The sequence below is a fragment of the Archocentrus centrarchus genome, chromosome 8, assembly GCF_007364275.1.
Source record: "Archocentrus centrarchus isolate MPI-CPG fArcCen1 chromosome 8, fArcCen1, whole genome shotgun sequence".
In the NCBI taxonomy this organism is placed as follows: domain Eukaryota; kingdom Metazoa; phylum Chordata; class Actinopteri; order Cichliformes; family Cichlidae; genus Archocentrus; species Archocentrus centrarchus.
The window spans coordinates 448,888-470,673 of NC_044353.1; the positions used below are offsets into that span (position 1 = coordinate 448,888).

Genomic DNA, 21,786 nt, shown 5'->3' on the forward strand with positions numbered 1-21,786 from the left:
CAGTGTTTCACATACATTATGAAATTTGGTACACATGTAACATGTCAAGACACACAAAAAGTCCATTGAGTCAGATGCCCTACACCCAAAAGGAAGTCTGCCATTTTTAATTAATTGGGCAATTTTAGCGATTTCCAGCCCTCATACTTTTCCTAAATAATCCTAGTATACTCTCATCTGGCCCCATGTATTATTTGACATTATTGATTCTGTTTTGAATGTCCCTCAATCTACCGGCGTTGAGCCTTCACCTGAGGCTTGTGAAAAATTTCGAGATTTCTTTGTGGCAAAAGTGGAAAATGTTAGGGCTCTCATATCATCTCCCACTTCTGACCCAATGGTCTCTGTTCCCTACTCTGCTGTTTTGTACCAGTTCAAGCCTGTCACTTTGTCTTTTTTATATGAGACTGTCGGTCACCTGAGGCCCTCAGGCTCCTCGGTGGATGTTATCCCACCTTGATTTTTTAAAGAGGTTTTTCCTGTGTTAGGCCCAGCTGTTCTTGCCCTTATTAACAGCAGCCTGCCTTCTGGTGTGGTTCCTGATTCTTTCAAGCATGCAACAGTGTTACCATTGATTAAAAACCTGGACTGGATTCCACTGTGCTGTCTAATTTTAGGCCTATTTCAAGGCTTCCATTTCTTTCTAAAATTCTGGCAAAGGTCATTTATAGCAAAGTGAAAGCCTTTTTAGATGAAAATGATATCCTTGAGGTCTCTCAGTCTGGCTTCAAGCGTCTTCATAGCACAGAGTCTGCCTTGCTAAGGGTTTTTAATGACATTTTCCTGGCCACAGATGCGGGTGACCATGTGATTTTACTTCTTTTAGATTCAACAGCTGCTATTGATACAGTGGACCACAGTATTCATCTAGAGTGGTGTGTAGGTATTCAGGGCACAGTGCTAGAGTGGTTTAGATCATAACTGACCCAGAGAACTTTTACTGTTTGCTTAAATGATTTTAAATCATCTTGTGCTCCTTTGTCGTGTGGCGTGCCCCAGGGCTCAATTCTTGGACATTGCTATTTTCTCTATATTTGTTGCCCCTTGGTTTTATTCTCAGAAAGCATAAAATTGACAAAGTGTCAAGGTCTGTATGAAATCAAAGCTTGGATGGCTTTGAACTTCGTGAATTTTAATGAAAATAAGACGGAGGCGATCGTTTTTGGTTCGGGCGTCACTGGGGTGCCAACTTCTGTGGATCTGGGTCCTCTATCCCAGTATGTAAAACCCATGGTCACAAATCTGGGTGTTAAGATGGATGAGAGTCTTAAGTTGGAGGGTCAGATTACTGCTGTGGTGAAATCCAGTTTCTTTCACCTGAGACAGCTCGCCAAGATTAAAAACCATCCTGTCGAAAAATCCTTTTGAAGCAGTAATCCATGCCTTTGTTACAATCTGGCTGGATTTGTATATTGGCGTAAACCAGTCATCATTGGCTTGTCTTCAGCTGGTCCAGAATGCGGTTGCATGGCTTTTGACTGGAACATGTAAGAGGGAGCACATTACCCCTGTTTTATCGTCATTGCACTGGTTGCCTGTTTATTTTAGAGTTCATTTTAAAAATCTTTTATATGTTTTTAAGTCTTTAAATGGCCTTGCCCCATTGTACCTCTCTGAATTACTGCACCTACACTCCCCTTCCCGCTCGCTCAGATCAGCTGACAAACTGCTTTTGGACGTGCCGTGGACTAAGCAGAAGCTTAGGGGGGACAGAGCCTTTGTGGTGGCAGCCCCTAAATTGTGGAACTCGCTGCCATTACATATTAGACAGGCCTCTTTGCTGGCCACTTTTAAATCTTCTCTTAAGACCCACTTAATTCACCTGGCTTTTGACAGGTTTGAGATACTGATTTTAGTTGTTGTGTATTTATTTTTTATTTAATTTTACCTAGTTATTTTATACTGTTTTATCATTTGATTCATGATAAAACTATGTATGTTATTGTTGCTTTTATCCTATGTGTTATCTCTTTATCTGCATTTCCCTTGTGTACTGTTGTCTTGTTTTCTTTGTTCAGCACTTTGGTCAATGCTTGCTGTTTTTAAAGTACTTTATAAATAAAATTGGCTTGGCTTGGCACCACGGGGAATCTAAATTTCAAAACTGGTGAGTTTTCATTCAAGGGCTTGGCTGTGGTGTTATGGCGAATTTCAATAATTTGCCAGGAAATTTTGATTGGCTCTCATTCACATATACATTATCTAATCTGGACCAAACTTCTTCAGTAGAATGAGAGTCTGCCCCTGAATACATATATATGACAACATTTAATGACCGTTGCAGCATGACCTAGTGGGAGCAGGAAATGTCATGTTTTACACTTTGAGGTACAGCTCCAAGGTGGTTGAGCAGAACAATCTCAAATTTGGCCAGGAAAGCGTTAAGGAGTGGGTGTTACAGTATTTTCAAAACTAAGTTTTTGTCAAAGGGTGTGATCCTGGCAATATGGCAAATTTTAATAAATTTCCATGAAGAAACAAATGTCTGTAGCTCAAAGCCACACTGATATCTGTAAAGTCCATAAACATTACAGCACCACCTAGTGGGAATTGAAAATATCAGAAATATCATGAAATACCATGTGTCATACTTTGACGTACTACTCCTTCCAGTTCTACCCAATCCACCTCAAAAGCAGCCTGAATAAATATCAGACATGGTGCTTCAGTGTGAAAATTGTGAATATGACGAAATGGCTCTATAGTACCACCTAGATTTTTTTTCATTTCATTTCTGCATTTTATCTACATATCTGAAAATTTGCAGGCTTATGTAACATTGTGAGATGTGCAAAAAAGTCTCTTGGAGCCATCCCCAAAACCCACCTGTAAGTCAGCCATGCTGAATTTAAGGTGTCATTTTTACGGCATTTTTTGCCATTTTCAGACCCTCTACTTTAACAAACTTGTCCTAGGGCATTTGACCCAGTGACACCAGAATCACTGAACATAATGTAGATAAGTTGGGCATCAAAAGTTATCCAAAGTTTGTAACGTTTGGGTTGTGTTCTGTGGTGAAGAGGCGGCGGCAGACGTACTTAGCAGACAGTCAAAAACGAACAACCACACTGGTACTGGGAATTCCACAGATTTGTCCTTTAATAAACACACTCTTCACCAACCTTATAAAGCCCGGTTGAATGGCTGCTGCATTATCATACATGAAAATAAGCAGTCTTATATAAAATAAGCAGTGTCGTAAAGAGACACCACACAATTACAACTGTTACATATTCCCCCTGTCCTCAGCCGAACACAGCAAAGGCACAGACCATACTAAATGAGCCTCCATACATGGATAACCAAGGATAAGATGGTGAAACCAAAAAGGGAATCTACAGTGCAATATTGAAAAACTGGCATACACGACAGTTTCCAACAAGGTGAATGTCTACTTGGACAAATATTGCATAATGAAAATAAATGTAGGATATTCAGGACAATAACAAAATTAAGTTCCCTTTTTTATACAATTTTTTAAAATTCTGGAACAGTCAACATAATATGTAAAAACCTTATAAACATGACCTGCATAATAACTCACATAACAGTCATGTAACACCAAGAGACACATAATATGTAAATAAGGTCACTTCAGGTCAAACTCGTCAGTATGAAAAGGGTTGGTCCACCTATTGACCGACCAGTCGGTGACTCTAGGAAGTTATAAGAAACCCCAACAGCACACCTATTGTCAGCAGGAGGTGGACTGTTTACACCCTGAACCCAAAATAATGTTTAGCTGTAAAACAGATAAATAAAGCTATAACTTTGTATGGGCAGAACATTTTCAAGTCAAACACTCTTTAAACAGCTTTCAAATAAGTCCTATCAAACCAATGAAAACCAAAAATCAGCAGTTAGAAATACTTTTTTAACTATCTTTGTGTTATTCCTCCAAACAGCAACAACACAAAATTTTCACACTGCTGAATCCAATGAATAGTTATCCTTTTTTCTTCTTCTTCTTCCTCCTCCTCATGGCTTCAGTTCAGTATTTTCTCAGATGAATTTAAAGTCTTGCAGTCCTGATTGGGCACAGAGCCGAGTCCCGTGACAAAGTTCCGATTTGGAGAGACTGTTCAGATGAAGCAGTTTGTAGCGTGCGCTCAGTCAATGAGGTGAAGGGCTTCAGCAGAGAACCAGATACCCAAAACAGCGCTGTTGCGGCTCTGCTTATTGCCATGGAAATGCATCACAACTATTGGGCCGGCCTGGCCTGTTCCCACTAAGTATGGTGGACAATCACTGCACTTTGAAGTACCATTTTGATGTATCAAACGTCCGCTGCTCAAAGATACTGCATTCAGAGGTCCAAGATAAGATGCCAATTTGTGATGTTTGGGTTGTGTTCGGTGGTGAAGAGGAGGCGGCTTAGCAGACGGTCAAAAACGCACAACCACACTGGTACTGGGAATTCTACAGTGTTGTCCTTTAATAAACATACTCTTCACCAACCTTATAAAGCCCAGTTGAATGGCTGCTGTATTATCATAAATGAAAATAAGCAGTCTTCATACAACCCATAACCTAAAGAGTTAGGGAAACAGAAAAATAGAGGTCCACGATCCATGCGTCCATCTGCCAAAACGTTTCTCCCACGCTCTCTACAGTGGAGCTGTGGTGCGCACTTGTGACATCACTACCAAAAGCTTAGACTCTCATAAAGAGACACTACACAATTATGACTGTTACAGGTTTTATAGAATATTAAATGGTGTTGCCAATTTTGGATATATTTTAAAAGGAGCATTTAGCTCCATTTTCAGGCCCTATGCTTTAGCTAACTTCTACAGATTTCATCAGAGCAATATGATATTTGGTGAGTTCAATCTAAAGAACTTGATGATGTTAAATTGGGAAAGATTTGGGCTTTTTTCAAAGGGCCTGTTTGTGGAAATGCACGGAATTGCTATCATTTGCCACAGGACACCAAATTGTCACATCTCAAATATAAATGGTCCATTCTGTCCCAAACTTTACATGCTTCATGAGAGTGTGAATCTGGACACATCTGTGTACCAAAATTGCATCACACTCATAATGCAACCTAGTGGGAACAGAAAATCAGCAGTAGACTGCTAGTCATCATCCCATGAGTTTTAAATTTTCATTGATGGGTGCAGGCACTACATACAGCATCATGACATATAATTAGTGGGCACTTGTCAGTGCCAACTAGTGGGCAGAGGAGCTGTTTGGTGGCCAAATGGCGCGACATCCGAGTAGCCTACTGAGCTAACCTCATTCATGAGACCTCGTGACACTCCCGATGGTAGCAACCTCCAAATGCAGCAAACTCAACCGCATCACGGCTCAACGTGTGCCCTTGTGTGGGGGCCCAATCATCACTGCTTGCGGCTTTAACTTTTTTTTTGTTTGTTTCTTCGTCATCCATCCAGCCATCCATTCTCTTCCACTTACCTGGGGCCGGGTCACGGGGGCAGGAGCCTAAGCAGAGAAGCCCAGGCTTTCCTCTCCCCAGCCACCTCCTCCAGCTCATCCGGTGGGACCCCAAGGCATTCCCAGGCTGCCAAGAGATATAATCTCCCCAGTGTGTCCTAGGTCTACCACGGGGCCTCCTCCCAGAAAACCTCTCCCAAGAGGCGGTCAGGAGCCATCCTAATCAGATGCCTTAGCCACCTCAACTGGCTCCTTTCGATGTGGAGGAGCAACGGCTCTACTCTGAGCCCCTCCCGGATGGCCGCACTCCTCACCTTATCTCTAAGGGAGAGGCCAGCCTCCCTTCGAAGGAAACTCATTTCTGCACAGACTCTTATGTCTGCAGCAACGAGGGAACAGTTTACCCTGCCTGAGATAGGGTTACCGGGTCCCCCTGGAGCCAGGCCTGGGGACGGAGCTCGAGGGAGAGCGTCTGGTGGCCGGGCATTAGCCCATGGTGCCCGGCCGGGTGCAGCCTGAAGAGGTTACATGAGCCCACCCTCCTGTAGGCTCACCACCTGCAGGAGGCCTCATAGGGGTTAGGTGCAGTGTGTGTCGGGCAGTGGCCAAGGGCAGAGGCCCTGGCGTACCAATCCCTCGCTATCAAGACTGGCTATTGGGACATGGAATGTCACCTCTCTAGAGGAGAAGGAGCCTGAGCTAGTGCGTGAGGTTGAGAGATACCAGCTAGATATAGTTGGGCTCACCTCAATGCATGGTCTGGGCTCTGGAACTAGTCTCCTGGAGAGGGGCTGGACTCTGTTCCAGCCTGGAGTTGCCCTCGGTGAGAGGCGGCGAGCTGGGGTGGGTATTCTTGTATCCCCCCGGCTTGCTGCCTTTACGTCGGAGTTTTCACCGGTGGACGAGAGGGTTGTTTCCCTGTGGCTTTGGGCTGGAAAACAGGTCCTGACTGTTGTTTGCACTTATGTGCCAAATGACAGTTCAGAGTACCCACCCTTTTTGGAGTCGCTGGCCGGGGTGCTGGACAGTGCTCCATCTGGTGACTCCATTGTCTTGCTGGGAGACTTCAACGCTGATGTGGGCAATGACAGTGAGACCTGGAGGGGCGTGACTGGCCTGCCCGATTTGAACAGGAATGGTGTTTTGTTATTGGACTTCTGTGCAAACCGCAATTTGTACATAAAAAACACCATGTTCGAAAATAAGGATGTCCATAAGTGCAAATGGCAACAGGTCACCCTAGGTCACAGGTCGATGATCGATTTTGTAATTGTATCACCAGATCTGCGGCCGTATGTTCTGGACGCTCGGGTGAAGAGAGGAGCTGAGCTGTCAACTGATCACCACCTGGTGGTGAGTTGGATCAGGTGGTGGGGGAAGATGCTGGACAAACCTGGTGCACCTAAACGTATTGTGAGTGTGCACTGGGAATGCCTGGCAGAAGCCCCAGTCCGGGAGATCTTCAAATCCCACCTCCGACAGAACTTCAACAGCATTCTGAGGGAGGCTGAGGCCATTGACTCGTAATGGACCATGTTCCACACCTCCATTGTTGAGGTTGCTGCTCAGAGCTGTGGCTGCAAGGTGGTTGGTGCCTGTCGTGGTGGTAACCTCCAAACCAGATGGTGGTCACCGGGGGTGAAGGGAGCCATTGAGCTGAAGAAAGAGTCCTATCGGGCTTGGTTAGCCTGTGGGAAAAGAGGAAAAGAGGGTCCACCCGTTAGTCGAACCTCAGATCCAGGAGGAACAATCCAGTTTTCGTCCTGGTCGCAGAACGCTGGACCAGCTCTTTATCCTCTCAAGGATATCTGAGTGTGCGTAGGAGTTTGCCCAACCAGTCTACATGTGCTTCATGGACTTGGAGAAGGCATTTGACCATGTCCCTCAGGGTATCCTTTGGGAGGTCCTGTGGGAGTATCGGGTGTCTGGCCTGTTGTTGCAGGCCATTCAGTCCCTGTACAACCACAGTGAAAGCTTGGTCCGTATAGCCGATAATAAGTTGGATTTGGTTCCTGTGGCTGTTGAACTCTGCCAGGGCTGCCCTTTGTTACAGATTCTGTTCATAATTTTTATGGGCAGAATTTCTAGGCGTAGCCAGATGGCGGAAGACTTCTTCCTTGGTGGCCTCAGAGTCTCATCTATGCTCTTTGCAGATGATGTGGTCCTGTTGCCGTTATCAGGGGGTGGCCTCCAGCTCGCAGTGGAGTGCATGAGAATCAGCACCTCTACGTCTGAGGCCATGGTCCTCAGCCAGAAAAGGGTGGAGTGCCCTCTCTGGCTCAGGGACAAGTTCATGGCCCAAGTGGAGAAGTTCAAATATCTCGGGGTCTTGTTCACGAGTGACGGAAGGAGGGAGATTGACAGACAGATTGGGGCTGCTTCTGCAGTGATGTGGACACTGCACCGGTCTGTCATGGTGAAGAGGGAGCTTAGTGTAAAAGCGAAGCGGTCGATCTACGTTCCTACCATCACCTATAGTCATGAGCTTTGGGTAGTGACCGAAAGAATAAGATTGTAAATACAACCAGCAGAAAAATGTTCAGCATTATAACTTTATTGAAACACATCGCGGCATTCATTTCAAAGTGATAAAACTTTTCGGACAAAACGTGAAATAAATGCCAAGTTTAGACATTTGATGTGTTTTATTTGGAATAATTTTTAATTATTCACATTTTACGCAGAGTCAATCACATTACATACCTGTCTAAAATTTTAACCATTAGAGAAAAAATTATTGGTAACCATCTCAAAGATTGACCTTCATGTTCGGCTGCTTTCAGCACTGCTGGTATTTGTTTAGACTCTTTGGCTCCAGTTGATCTTTCAGAGTTAACTTCAATAGTTACTTCCTCCAAACCAGCAACATGGTTATTAGATCCCATTCCTACTAGACTGTTCAAAGAAGTCTTTCCAATTATTGATGCTTCAATCTTAAAAATGATCAATCTGTCTTTATTAGTTGGCTATGTACCACAGGCCTTCAAGGTGGCTGTAATTAAACCTCTACTTAAAAAGCCATCACTGACCCAGCTGTCTGAGCTAATTATAGGCCAATCTCCAACCTTCCTTTTCTCTCAAAGACTCTTGAAAGAGTAGTTGTAAAACAGCTCACTGATCATCTGCAGAGGAACGGTTTATTTGAAGAGTTTCAGTCAGGTTTCAGCAGAGGTGGCAAAAGTACTGACATTCTGTACTTAAGTAGAAGTACAAGTACTTGTGTTAAAAAATACTTTGGTAAAAGTCAAAGTACGGGTTCAACTTCTTTACTTAAGTAAAAGTAAAAAAAGTACAGACTCTGAAATGTACTCAAAGTAAGAAACTAAAAGTAGCTCTTTGGAGGACGTTTCTACCTGATATTTTTCTGTAAAGCTAACTGAACCTCATCCTATATTATTGTAATAATATAAAATAATACATGAGAATAGAAACATTATTCCAATCTAAATTTTAAGTCTAATGAATGCACTCAGCTTGAATCTGTTATGTAGGACACAAACTGTTAAAGGGAATTTAAACCCAGCTCTGTTCTCTGTGTCCTCCATAGTAGAGGGTGACTGTGCCTCCACCTAAACACCAACATGAGGATACTCAGGGGTTACAGTGGGATTCAGAAGGTGGAGGAACCCTAAGATCAGCTGTAGTGTCTCTGCATGGGGAGAAGAATCACAGCTTTCTGTTGTAGCTGCAGTAAATGATGTTGGTGTGCAGGCTGTGATCAGCTGACCTGCTGCTGCTGCTCTGAGGTTTACTGCTCTGTGTGGATGAAGTGAACTCACAAAGATGTAACCCAGTATTTCACAGCTCTCTGAGGTGATCTCCATCCCCTACACTGACAGCATACAGGCTGTAGAAATGTTGGATTTAGTGAATGAATCTCAGCATCAGCAGCTTTGATTCAAACTCATCTCTGCTGCACTGATGTAACCTGTAACTCTGACCATGAACACAGCCTCTGTGCACCAACACAGAGCTTTACTGTAAATACAGGACAACAAGCTCACCTGTTTATTACACACTAAACTGCAGTATTTTCATACAATCTTTGAATTACACAAAGTCAGCATACCTCAGTTTGTTTTGCAGTCCTTACCTTTAAATCTAACCTCTCTTCTTCCTCTCCTTCCTCTTTCTCCATCTCTGAGTGAACTTCTCTCTCTTTGCTCTCCCTGAAATACAGCAGCTCTTCTTTTAGCTCGCAGACACACTGTGTGACAAACTGCACACACTTTGTGTGTTTGCTGATATTTGTTGAGCATTTAGAAACGTTGCATTTACCTGCCACACGTTACTCCCTTCATGCTCGCTCCTCTTCAGTAGCGCTAGTTAAGCTGTTTATGTGCCGCGAACACAGCTTACTGTCACCGGTGGTCCGGCCCGCTGTGACCCTGATTATAGCGCTATAAATGATACATTAATTATATGGTTTTGCCTCTTTAATGTCTTTGGATGGATAAGCCCGGTGATGGAGGACACGCCGGTACGATTGTCTCTTATATGTTATTATTCCTCCGTTGATGTTTGATGGCGCACTGACCTAAAATGCAAACTTCTCTCTGACGTGTTAAAAAGTAACGAGTCTGTTTGAAAATGTAAGAAGTAGAAAGTACAGATACTTGTGTAAACATGTAGGGAGTAAAAGTAAAAAGTAGTCAGAAAAATAAATACTCAAGTAAAGTACAGATACCTGAAAAATCTACTTAAGTACAGTAACAAAGTATTTGTACTTTGTTATTTCCCACCTCTGGGTTCTTAGAGCCTCTGACAGTGGACTCATCTCTGTTCTTGTCCTGTTGGACCTCAGTGCAGCTTAAATACTGTTGACCATAACATTTTATTACAGAGATTAGAGCATACTATAGGTATTAAAGGTACTGCACTGCAGTGGTTTGAATCATATTTATCTCATAGACTCCAATTTGTTCATGTAAATGGGGAGTCTTCTTCACACACTAAGGTTCATTATGGAGTTCCACAGGGTTCTGTGCTAGGACCAATTTTATTTACATTATACATGCTTCCCTTAGGCAGTATTATTAGAAAGCACTGCATCAATTTTCATTGTTATGCAGATGATACTCAGCTTTACCTATCAATGAAGCCAGATGACACACATCAATTAATTAAACTGCAGGAATGTCTTAAAGACATTAAGGCCTGGATGACCTCTAATTTCCTGCTTCTAAATTCAGATAAAACTGAAATTCTTGTTCTCGGCCCCACAAATCTTAGAAACATGGTGTCTAACCAGATACTTAATCTGGATGGCATTACTTTGGCCTCCAGTAACACTGTGAGAAATCTTGGAGTCATTTTTGACCAGGATATGTCCTTCAATGCACATATTAAACAAATATGTAGGAGTGCTGTTTTGCATTTGTGCAATATTTCTAAAATTAGAAACATCCTTTCTCAGAGTGATGCTGAAAAGCTCATTCATGCATTTATTACTTCTAGGCTGCACTATTGTAATTCATTATTATCAGGCTGTCCTAAAAGCTCCCTGAAAAGCCTTCAGCTGATCCAAAATGCTGCAGTTAGAGTACTGACAGGGACTAGAAAGAGAGAGCAGATTTCTCCCATATTGGCTTCTCTTCATTGGCTCCCTGTTAAATCTAGAATAGAATTTAAAAGCTAAAAGACACTCTCTATTTTTAAGATTAGGCTTAAAACTTTCCGTTTTGATCAAGCTTAACCCTTTAACACTGAGCCATCACTGCTGAGATGTTTGTGCAAGCACCCTTTGCATTACTGTAATTACGCGGCAGTTTGTCCTGTCGGAAAATGGTTTCTAATGGTTCTAATGGAGTTCCACAGGGTTCTGTGCTAGGACCAATTTATTTACACTATTGTAGGTGTGATTGTAGGGTCTTTACCTACAATACAAAGTGCCTTGAGATGACTGTTATTTGGCGCTATACAAATTAAATTGATTGAATTGAATTGAATTGAATTGAATTGAATTGAATTGAATTGAATTGAATTGAATTGAATTGAATTGAACTATACATGCTTCCCTTAGGCAGTAATATTAGAAAGCATTGCATACATTTTCATTGTTATCCAGATGATACTCAGCTTTATCTATCAATGAAGCCAGATGACGCACATCAATTTATTAAACTGCAGGAATGGCTTATTACCAGGCTGTCCTATAAGCTCCCTTCAGCTGATCCAAATGCTGCAGCTCTTCTCCTCATATACAAGGTCCTGAATAACCACAGCGCATCTTTTGTCCTGTCTCTCTCCCCTCAGCCCCCCCCCGCCCAGCAGATGACCCCCCCTCCCTGAGCCTGGTTCTGATGGAGGTTTCTTCCTGTTAAAAGGGAGTTTTTCCTTCCCACTGTCACCAAGTGCTGCTCATAGGGGGTCGTTTTGACTGTTGGGTTTTCTCTGTATTATTGTAGGGTCTTTACCCACAATATAAAGCTCCTTGAGGCAACTGTTTGTTGTGATTTGGTGCTATTTAAATAAAATTGAATTAAATTGAACTGTGTCTGTCTGCAGCTTGTTGGAAACTCCTCGAGTGTTTCTGCAGTTTCTCCATCAATCCAGCAGATGGAGACAAATTCACACAGACAAACTGTTTATGTGGTGAAGAAACTTTACATTATTACTGCTCTCACTCAGGGATCATGAAAATACAACAATAATGGTTATATTAATTTATCAACTCAGTATCACTAATCAATCATCTATCAATCATGTTCATCCATCTAGAACTGCAGCAGCAGTGAGGTGGGCTGCATCAGGTTTGTGTGTGATGTCGCAGCACTCGGGCGGGGCTTCAGTGCAGTCATCCGAATCTCAGCCCGACTGTGGGCACACACACTCACAGAGGTACAAACTCTCTATCTCTATCTCTCTTTCACACACACACACACACACACACACACACACACACACACTGGTGTATAGAGGTGGGAAACATCAGACACCCCGCAATATTATCACTACTTCACTTACTATACGATATTATTGTGATGTTTTTACATTTTGCAGTATGCTGAGTGTTGCAATAACAAATATTGCAGGTTATCATGTTTTCTATACTGTAAATTATGTCCTCAACTTTAAACTTTGTTAGTATCTGTTTTATCCAATGAGTTATTTCACTTCAGTTCTTTTTTGGCTGCAAATGAGATTATGAAGCATGCCATCACTGTCACTAAAACTTGCCATAAATGTTTGCATAAAACAAAATCAGTCTGTGATTGATTGGGGTCAAAATGGCAATTAGATGCAATCTGTGATAATACAGCAATTAATTGTGATCAATCATAGAAACTCACATATTTACATTTAAGTATTACATTTGTGCTCAGCAACCTTTCTTTTCTTCAGGAATATAACCAGAGAAACCAGCTGGCAGCTGTTCAGTAAATTTTCATTGAGTTGTGCTCATGTAACGGGTTTGATTCCTGATCGTATAGGTTACTGAAGAAGACTCATTCAGGTGGTTTGGGATATTGATTTTCTGCAGAAGAGATTAAAACACATTAATCCACTTCTGTCTGCCTTTTCCCATGCACTCTGCTCCCTCAGCAGCGCAGAACAACACTGTGAGGGGAAGAGGGTGGGAGGAAGCTACACAGGCCAGGAAGGGTTATGGAAGCCCAAGAGGGACAAACAAGGCAGAGTGCAGAAAGACATTTCCCACAATCAAAATCAATAAAACAATGAGAAATTAAAAATAGCTCAGTGAGATAGAATTAAAAAAAATACTCAATATAAGATTAATGGGCAGCACGGTGGCGTAGTGGTTAGCACTGCTGGAGTTTGCATGTTCTCCCCGTGCTTGCGTGGGTTTCCTCCGGGTACTCCGGTTTCCTCCCACATTCCAAAGACATGCACTTACTGGGGTTAGGTTAATTGGCTAATCTAAATTGCCCATAGGTGTGAATGAGAGCATGAATGTGAGTGTGAAAGGTCGTCTGTCCCTCTGTGTTGGCCCTGTAACAGGCTGGCGACCTGTTCAGGGTGTACCCTGCCTCTCGCCCTATGACAGCTGGGATAGGCTCCAGCCCCCCCGCGACCCTTAACAGGATGTGCGGAAGCGAATGGATGGATGGATGGATGGATGGAAATAAGAATGAATAAACTTCATTTTTAACTCTGTTACACTCATTGACAAAGACTTGTTCAGACTCATGGCAACATGTTAGCAATCTGTCTGCATTTATTCACCAGCAATTATTTGGAAACCTTTGACAGTCTCTCTGAGAATGATTGCAGTCAATCCAAGTCAAACTGCAACTGTTAGTAGAAAGGTTGCGTCCTATCAGGTGACCTGTGCAATCACCTTGTGATCAAAAGTGGTCATTAGTGTGCAACACCCTCAAGCTCTGGACAGCCATTTAGTCACCATAAGTTTCAATCCTTCACAGAATGTAGAACAAATGCACCAGTCCCCAGGCTGTCACCAATTTTTATATTAAAAATGTTTAATTTGTAGAGGTTGCTGCCTTATTTTTACTCATGACTGAACCATTAGCTTGCCCTGAATTAGGAGTCAGCTTAGTCAAGCTGAGTGTGTCCAGTGTTGGTTTTTTGGTTGAGCTGATTTAATGTAAGTTTGCTCAGAGAATGTTATGCATGAGATGAGCCTTTTGATGAGTAGTATTCCCAGAGCACTTTCATTTATTTAATAAATTATTATATTTGGTGTCTCTATATACAACATCACTATGCAAGTAGATTGTTTTCCCCACCCGTACAGGTGAAGGTGGTGATGTACTTGCACTTCTTTCCACAGACTCCTTACCTGAATTATGAGCTTGTTTCCTTTGCATCTTATCATGTCATCAACACATCATCAAAGGCTCAACCGCTTCAGCTGCCAAATGGACACTCACAGGTACTAATACACACACACACACATAAGCAGATTTACTAAATCAAAATCCTGAACTCATGACTGACCTGGTATGTCTGTTATGACCTGTGATATGTGCGTGTGTGTGTGTGTGTGTGTGTGTGTGTGTGTGTGTGTGTGTGTGTGTGTGTGTGTGTGTGTGTGTGTGTGTGTGTGTGTACGCAGACTCAACTCAGAGTATTGTGGCGTCCTCCGGATGGAGAGAATGGTGTTCCCATTGGCTACATCATTCTGTCAATCATCTGTGGACTCCTTCTCCTCTGCATGCTCTGTTTCATCTTCTGGAAGGTATCAGTCAACAATCAATCGTTATTCACAAAGTTGAAAGTGGCAAAGGTTTTCAATGTGTGGCTCTAGGCAATTTTGAAGTCTCAAACATCCCACAGAAACTGATTTTAGGACAGACGGTGCAGAATATGACAGAGATGAACGTGGTCGGAATGAATGTTACCTGTAACTGATGCTGTCATGAATTTCGGATGTTATCCTGTCTGGTGTCAGATGTGTCTGGCTCTCTCAAGCCAGGATGGAACTTGATTGTTTAGGTCAGTGCAGGCTAAGACCTTTAAACCTCCTCTGGCTTTAACATCAGCACAAAGACTGTGTGTTGGGAGCCTCATGGGTTTCCATGGCTAACAGTTACTGCAAGGATAGTTTGAAGGTGGCCCAGTGCTTTTGTTCATATAGTGTACCTGGGCAGCCTTGTTAGCAAAGGTGATGACTGAGCCAGAAGAGGCAGGGCCCGAGACAGGCCCAGCTGGAGGCAGATTATGAAAGCTTTGTGTCCCTCACTTTAACATGACTGTGGATTTTTTCCAAAGTGGGATTCAGCCTGGTTTCCACTCACTGCACCATTAAAGAAGTGCAAGATCTCAATAAAAGCTGATGGGACTGAATTACCTGCAACAGGTTTTGAGTTTATTCTCACAGTTTACCATCAGAAATCAGCAAAAAGGCTTGGAAGGAAGCAAAATATGGAAGTATAACAGGCCTGTAGTGACCTAACACAAACCTGGCTCATTATAAACTCACAACAGCTGCAGAAATGCTGATGTGATCCTTTAAAGGCCTCATACACAGACTGAGGCTACACATCATGTCATTTTAACCCAAGAAAAGGGCCTCGTTATCCAGATTAGTTGAGAAGACTATGAGCCATTTTTTTTTAATACTCTTCATTTATCTTTTCTCATTTTAACAATGAAAAAAGGAACATGGGTAGAGCGTAATCAAAAACTACAACCAAACACACACAGACACAAACATTGGGGTGACAGTTCTCAAGTATATATGTCCATTGCATTGGGGTTGTTTTATAGTGTCAATTTCCGCCAGCGCTGCTCAGCGGCGTTAATTTTGAGTCGCAGCAGGAATGTCAGTTTCTCCATTTCATAAATTTCTTCCATTATTTCCATCCAGTGTCTTACTTTTGGTGGCTCTTTTTTCATCCAGTTCTTTGTAATGACTTTTTTCACAGCCACTATCATTATTTTAAAGATATAGATGTCCTCTTTTTGAATCACACCTTCTAGGATCAGACTAAGATATAAACTTGTGGGTCTCTCAGAACTTTATACTTGAGGACTCCGTCTATTATCCTCATGACCTGCAACCAAAATGGTTGTAATTTCTCACATGACCAAAAGACATGTAGGTGGTTGGGATTTACGTGACGACTATCAGTCATTTTTAAGTGTAGGACTGATGAGTTTCTGCTTTTTTCTGGATTATGAATCACATAATATTTTTGTTCATGATGTCACCGCAGAGCTGGGAGAAATGTTGGGGCATTTTTCAAAGATGTTTCACTGATTAATCAATTGCATATTAATCAATAATTAAAACAGTTCTTAGCTGGAGACATCACCTGCTACCAACTATGTATGACAAGAATAAAGAAGCTTTCATATTTTCAAGAGCCAAATGAAGTGGCATCATCTTTACATGTTGGACAGGTGTCTATGGTAGGAAACTGTCTTTCTGTGACTATCAAGGACATCACAGCACCTCAAGGGATCCAGCATTCACTCCTAATCACAGAGGATCTCACAGTGCCCCCTGCTGAGCTCCGACTGAACAGCAGCCAGTTTTTGTAGTGTAAAAATAACAGGAAGTGGAATGTTTGTGGTTAAATAACTAATAACATGAATCTGACGGAGATCAGCAGCTCACAAACTCCACTTCAAATTCTGCTAATTTAAGAAACACTGAAAACAGATGAATTCAAACTGTGTGTGTGCGTGTGTGCGTGTGTGTGTGCGTGTGTGTGTGTGTGTGTGCGCTCGCGTGTGTGTGCGTGTTTGTGTGTCTGTGCAGCTTGGTTTCTTCAGGCGAACTCGCCCTCCTACTGATGAAGATGAGGATGAAGATGGGGATGAGGATGAGGATGCCCAGCAGTTGACTGAGGAGGGTCACATGACTGAATAACACATGATCACTGATGAAGGCCGGACGAATGAAGATTCTCTGATTATTTATCATGATAATTAAACGTCTGCATTGCAACATGTTTATCAATAAAGGTCACTTTATTGATAAACACTTCCTGTTCCTGTTTCGGAGCACAGTGGTTTATCTGGATAATAACATATTTCAGTGTAATCTTCACCTCCTTTCTCTAGAGCACACTCTTTGCTGAATCACCTGTATTCACATTATTCACTTTGTTTTTAGGAATTAGCTAGCTTAGCACAGCTACTAGCTTAGCTCTTAGCCGACTCACTACCAGCATGGCTTCTTCTCCTGTCTCTCCTGCACTTTCCTGCTCTGGGTGTCACATGTTTAGTTACTCCTCGGCCTCCTTTAGCAGTAACGGTACTTGTAATAAATGTAGTCTGTATGTAGCTCTGGAGGCCAGGCTTTCTGAATTGGAGACTCGGCTCCGCACCCTGGAAAATCCTGTATCTAGCCAGGCCCCTGTAGCGGGTGCGGATCATGGTAGCTTAGCCGCCGTTAGCTCCCCCTCAGCAGATCCCGAGCAGCAGGGAAAACAGGCCGGCTGGGTGACCATGAAGAGGAAGCGTAGTCCTAAGCAGAAGCCCCGGGTACACCACCAACCTGTTCACGTCTCTAACTGTTTTTCTCCACTCGGCGACACACCCGCCCAGGAACAAACTCTGGTTATTGGCGACTGTTTTGAGAAACGTGAAGCTAGAGACACCGGCGACCATAGTCAAATGTCTTCCAGGGGCCACAGCAGGCGACATTCATGGAAATTTGAAACTGCTGGCTAAGGCTAATCGTAGATTTGGTAAGATCGTTATTCACGTCGGCAGTAATGACACCCGGTTACGCCAATCGGAGGTCACTAAAATTAATATTGACTCGGTGTGTAACTTTGCAAACACGATGTCGGACTCTGTAGTTTTCTCTGGGCCCCTCCCCAATCAGACCAGGAGCGACATGTTTAGCTACATGTTCTCCTTGAATCGCTGGCTGTCTGAGTGGTGTCCAAAAAACGACGTGGGCTTCATAGATAATTGGCAAAGTTTCTGGGGAAAACCTGGTCTTGTTAGGAGAGACGGCATCCATCCCACTTTGGATGGAGCAGCTCTCGTTTCTAGAAATATGGCCAAATTTATTAACCCTAAAACCTGACTACCCAGGGTTGAGACCAGGAAGCAGAGTTGCAGTCTTACACGCCTCTCTGCAGCTTCTCTCCTCCTGCCATCCCCCCAAAACCCCATCCCCATAGAGTCGGTGCCTGCTCCCAGACCACCAAAAAACAACGCTAAAATCAGCAAAAAGCTATTTAAGCATAAAAATTCAAAAACAATAAATAATACAGCTTCATCAACTGCACCAAAGAATAAAACAACTAAATGTGGATTGTTAAACATTAGGTCTCTCTCTTCCAAGTCCCTTTTAGTAAATGATTTAATAATTGATCAACATATTGATTTATTCTGCCTTACAGAAACCTGGTAACAGCAGGATGAATATGTTAGTTTAAATGAATCAACACCCCCGAGTCACAGTAACTGTCAGAATGCTCGAAGCACAGGTCGAGGAGGAGGAGTAGCAGCAATCTTCAATTCCAGCTTATTAATTAATCAAAGACCCAGACAAAGTTTTCATTCTTTTGAAAGCCTGACTCTTAGTCTTGTCCATCCTAATTGGGAAAATCAAAAACCTGTTTTATTTGTTATTATCTATCGTCCACCTGGTCCCTACTCAGAGTTTCTGTACGATTTCTCAGACTTTTTATCTGATTTAGTGCTCAGTTCTCATAAAATCATTATAGTGGGTGATTTTAACATCCATGTAGATGCTGAGAATGACAGCCTCAACACTGCATTTAATCTATTGTTAGATTCAATTGGCTTCTCTCAAAATGTAAAGGAGCCCACCCACCACTTTAATCATACTCTGGATCTTGTCCTAACATATGGCATAGAAACTGAAGACTTAACAGTATTCCCTGAAAGCCCCCTCCTGTCTGATCATTTCTTAGTAACATTTACATTTACTTTAATGGATTACACAGCAGTGGGGAATAAGTTTTATTACAGTAGAAGTCTTTCTGAAAGTGCTGTAACTAAGTTTAAGGATCTAATTCCTTCATTGTTATGCTCTTCAGTGCCAACACAGTGCAGAGCAGCTACCTAAACTCTGCTCCCAGTGAGGTCGATTATCTCGTCAATAGTTTTACATCCTCACTGCGTATAACTTTGGATACTGTGGCTCCTCTGAAAAGGAAAGCTTCAAATCAGAAGTGCCTGACTCCGTAGTATAATTCACAAACGCACAGCTTAAAGCAGATAACCTGTAAGCTGGAGAGGGAATGGCGTCTCACTAAATTAGAAGATGCTCATTTAGCCTGGAAAAAGTTTGTTGCTCTATAAAAAAAGCCCTCCGTAAAGCTAGGACATCTTACTATTCATCATTAATTGAAGAAAATAAGAACAACCCCAGGTTTCTTTTCAGCACTGTAGCCAGGCTGACAAAGAGTCAGAGCTCTGTAGAGCCGAGTATTCCTTTCACTTTAACTAGTAGTGACTTCATGGATTTCTGTACAAGTAAAATTTTAGACATTAGAGAAAAAATTATTCATAACCATCTCAAAGATTATTCTTCATGTTCGGCTGCTTTCAGCACTGCTGGTATTTGTTTAGACTCTTTTGCTCCAGTTGATCTTTCAGAGTTAACTTCAATAGTTACTTCCTCCAAACCAGCAACATGTTTATTAGATCCCATTCCTACTAGACTGTTCAAAGAAGTCTTTCCAATTACTGATGCTTCGATCTTAAAAATGATCAATCTGTCTTTATTAGTTGGCTATGTACCGCAGGCTTTTAAGGTGGTGTTGGGATATTCATGGTATATGCCACATGTATATCGTAGGTACATTTACTTGCCTGAGAAATTTGTTTTTGATTGGAAGATAAACATAACTGATTAAAAATACAGAAGCTTATAATGTTCCGTGTCATCATGAACTTTGTGTTCTGACTACACAATGAACCACACTGATGGAGACTACATAGTGATCGAAATGGAGACTTCGAGGTCATCTGAATACCCTGTTGTTGAAATTCTCTGTTTTCCACATTCTCTTTTGTATAATGATGTAACAAAGTTAGATCAGCCTTGACTATATGAAACTGTAAGCTGAATTAGAATGTGACAGTATTTCATGCCATCTCACACAGGCATGGCATGCAGTCCTGGTCCAGATATCCGTAAACTGAAATGGTTTGATTAAATTTAATAATTGGACTCCTTATTCCATTTATTTGTGTCATTCCTGTTCAATGAACAAACACGCAGAAACCTAAAGGCTTAAGCAGCACACACTCTTATTGTTTAAATTCCCACAGTGGCAGTAATTAAAACATTTCTTAAAAAGCCATCACTGACCCAGCTGTCTTAGCTAATTATAGGCCAATCTCCAACCTTCCTTTTCTCTCAAAGATTCTTGAAAGAGTAGTTGTAAAACAGCTAACTGATCATCTGCAGAGGAACGGTTTATTTGAAGAGTTTCAGTCAGGTTTCAGAATTCATCACAGTACAGAAACAGCATTAGTGAAGGTTACCAATGATCTTCTTACAGCCTCTGACAGTGGACTCATCTCTGTACTTGTCGTGTTGGACCTCAGTGCAGCTTTGATACTGTTGATCATAACATTTTATTACAGAGATTAGAGCATACTATAGGTATTAAAGGTACTGCACTGCAGTGGTTTGAGTCATATTTATCTATCCATCCATCCATCCATCTATCCATTTGCTTCCGCACATCCTGTTAAGTGTCGCGGGGGGGGGGGGGGGGGGGCTGGAGCCTATCCCAGCTGTCATAGGGCGAGAGTACACCCTGAACAGGTCGCCAGCCTGTTGCAGGGCCAACACAGAGGGACAGACGACCTTTCACACTCACATTCATGCTCTCATTCACACCTATGGGCAATTTAGATTAGCCAATTAACCTAACCCCAGTAAGTGCATGTCTTTGGCATGTGGGAGGAAACCGGAGTACCCGGAGGAAACCCACGCAAGCACGGGGAGAACATGCAATCTCCACACAGAGAGGGGGAGAGGCCTGGGCCAAGGTGGAATCGAACCCAGGCCCTCCAGATGGTATTCTAACTGTGAGGCAGCAGTGCTAACCACTACGCCACCGTGCTGCCTTCAATGCACATATTAAGCAAATATGTAGGACCGCTTTTTTGCATTTGTGCAATATTTCTTTAATTAGAAACATCCAGCATCAGTCAGTCCTTTCACAGACTGATGCTGAAAAGCTAATTAATGCATTTATTACTTCTAGGCTGGACTATTGTAATTCATTATTATCAGGCTGTCCTAAAAGCTCCCTGAAAAGCCTTCCATCACCCCTCTCAACATCTAATAGACTGTAAACTTGAACATTGAGTATTTGCACATCTTCATACAACCATTTTACCCATAATTTATTTGATTATTTATCTTGCAATCCATACTTTTAAAATTGTACTGGTTTTATTGTGTAAATATCCATATGCTTATGTAAATACTTTGCTTATTTTTAATTTTTTTTATCTTTTGGAGAGTGTCAAACTAAATTTCCTTGAATGCAAGTATAATGACAATAAAGGTTCTTCTTCTTCTTCTTCTTCTTCTTCTTCTTCTTCTTCTTCTTCTTCTTCAGCTGATCCAAAATGCTGCAGCTAGAGTACTGACAGGGACTAGAAAGAGAGAGCAGATTTTTCCCATATTGGCTTCTCTTCATTGGCTCCCTGTTAAATCTAGAATAGAATTTAAAATCCTTCTCCTCACCTACAAGGTCTTGAATAATCAGGCCCCATCTTACCTCAAAGACCTCATGGTACCGTATCACCCCAATAGAGCACTTCATTCGTGCTACTTTCCCACCGCTGAGGTGCTGGCGCTCGTGCCATTGCTGGTGGTCAATGAACCGGTGAAATGCTTAAGAACGGGATTTGTGGACCTGCCCCGTGGTTGAGCGTCATCGTCCTACTGTAGATATAAACTACAGATATAAACTCGTTTTCAAATAAAACTGTTTGTAC

General features: G+C 42.3%; 1 protein-coding gene across 1 annotated transcript in view; it reads left to right on the forward strand.

The window, feature by feature from the left end:
- The window catches only part of itga2b (integrin, alpha 2b), a 41,690-nt gene extending 24,602 nt beyond the window's left edge, over nucleotides 1-17,088 (forward strand). The window contains exons 27-31 of the mRNA XM_030735959.1: nucleotides 11,911-11,997; nucleotides 12,124-12,243; nucleotides 14,159-14,260; nucleotides 14,444-14,566; nucleotides 16,595-17,088. Coding sequence (XP_030591819.1) covers nucleotides 11,911-11,997; nucleotides 12,124-12,243; nucleotides 14,159-14,260; nucleotides 14,444-14,566; nucleotides 16,595-16,705 — 543 coding nt within the window. The 3' untranslated portion in view covers nucleotides 16,706-17,088. The remainder of the gene's footprint in view (nucleotides 1-11,910; nucleotides 11,998-12,123; nucleotides 12,244-14,158; nucleotides 14,261-14,443; nucleotides 14,567-16,594) is intronic.
- The last annotated feature ends 4,698 nt before the right edge of the window (nucleotides 17,089-21,786 follow it).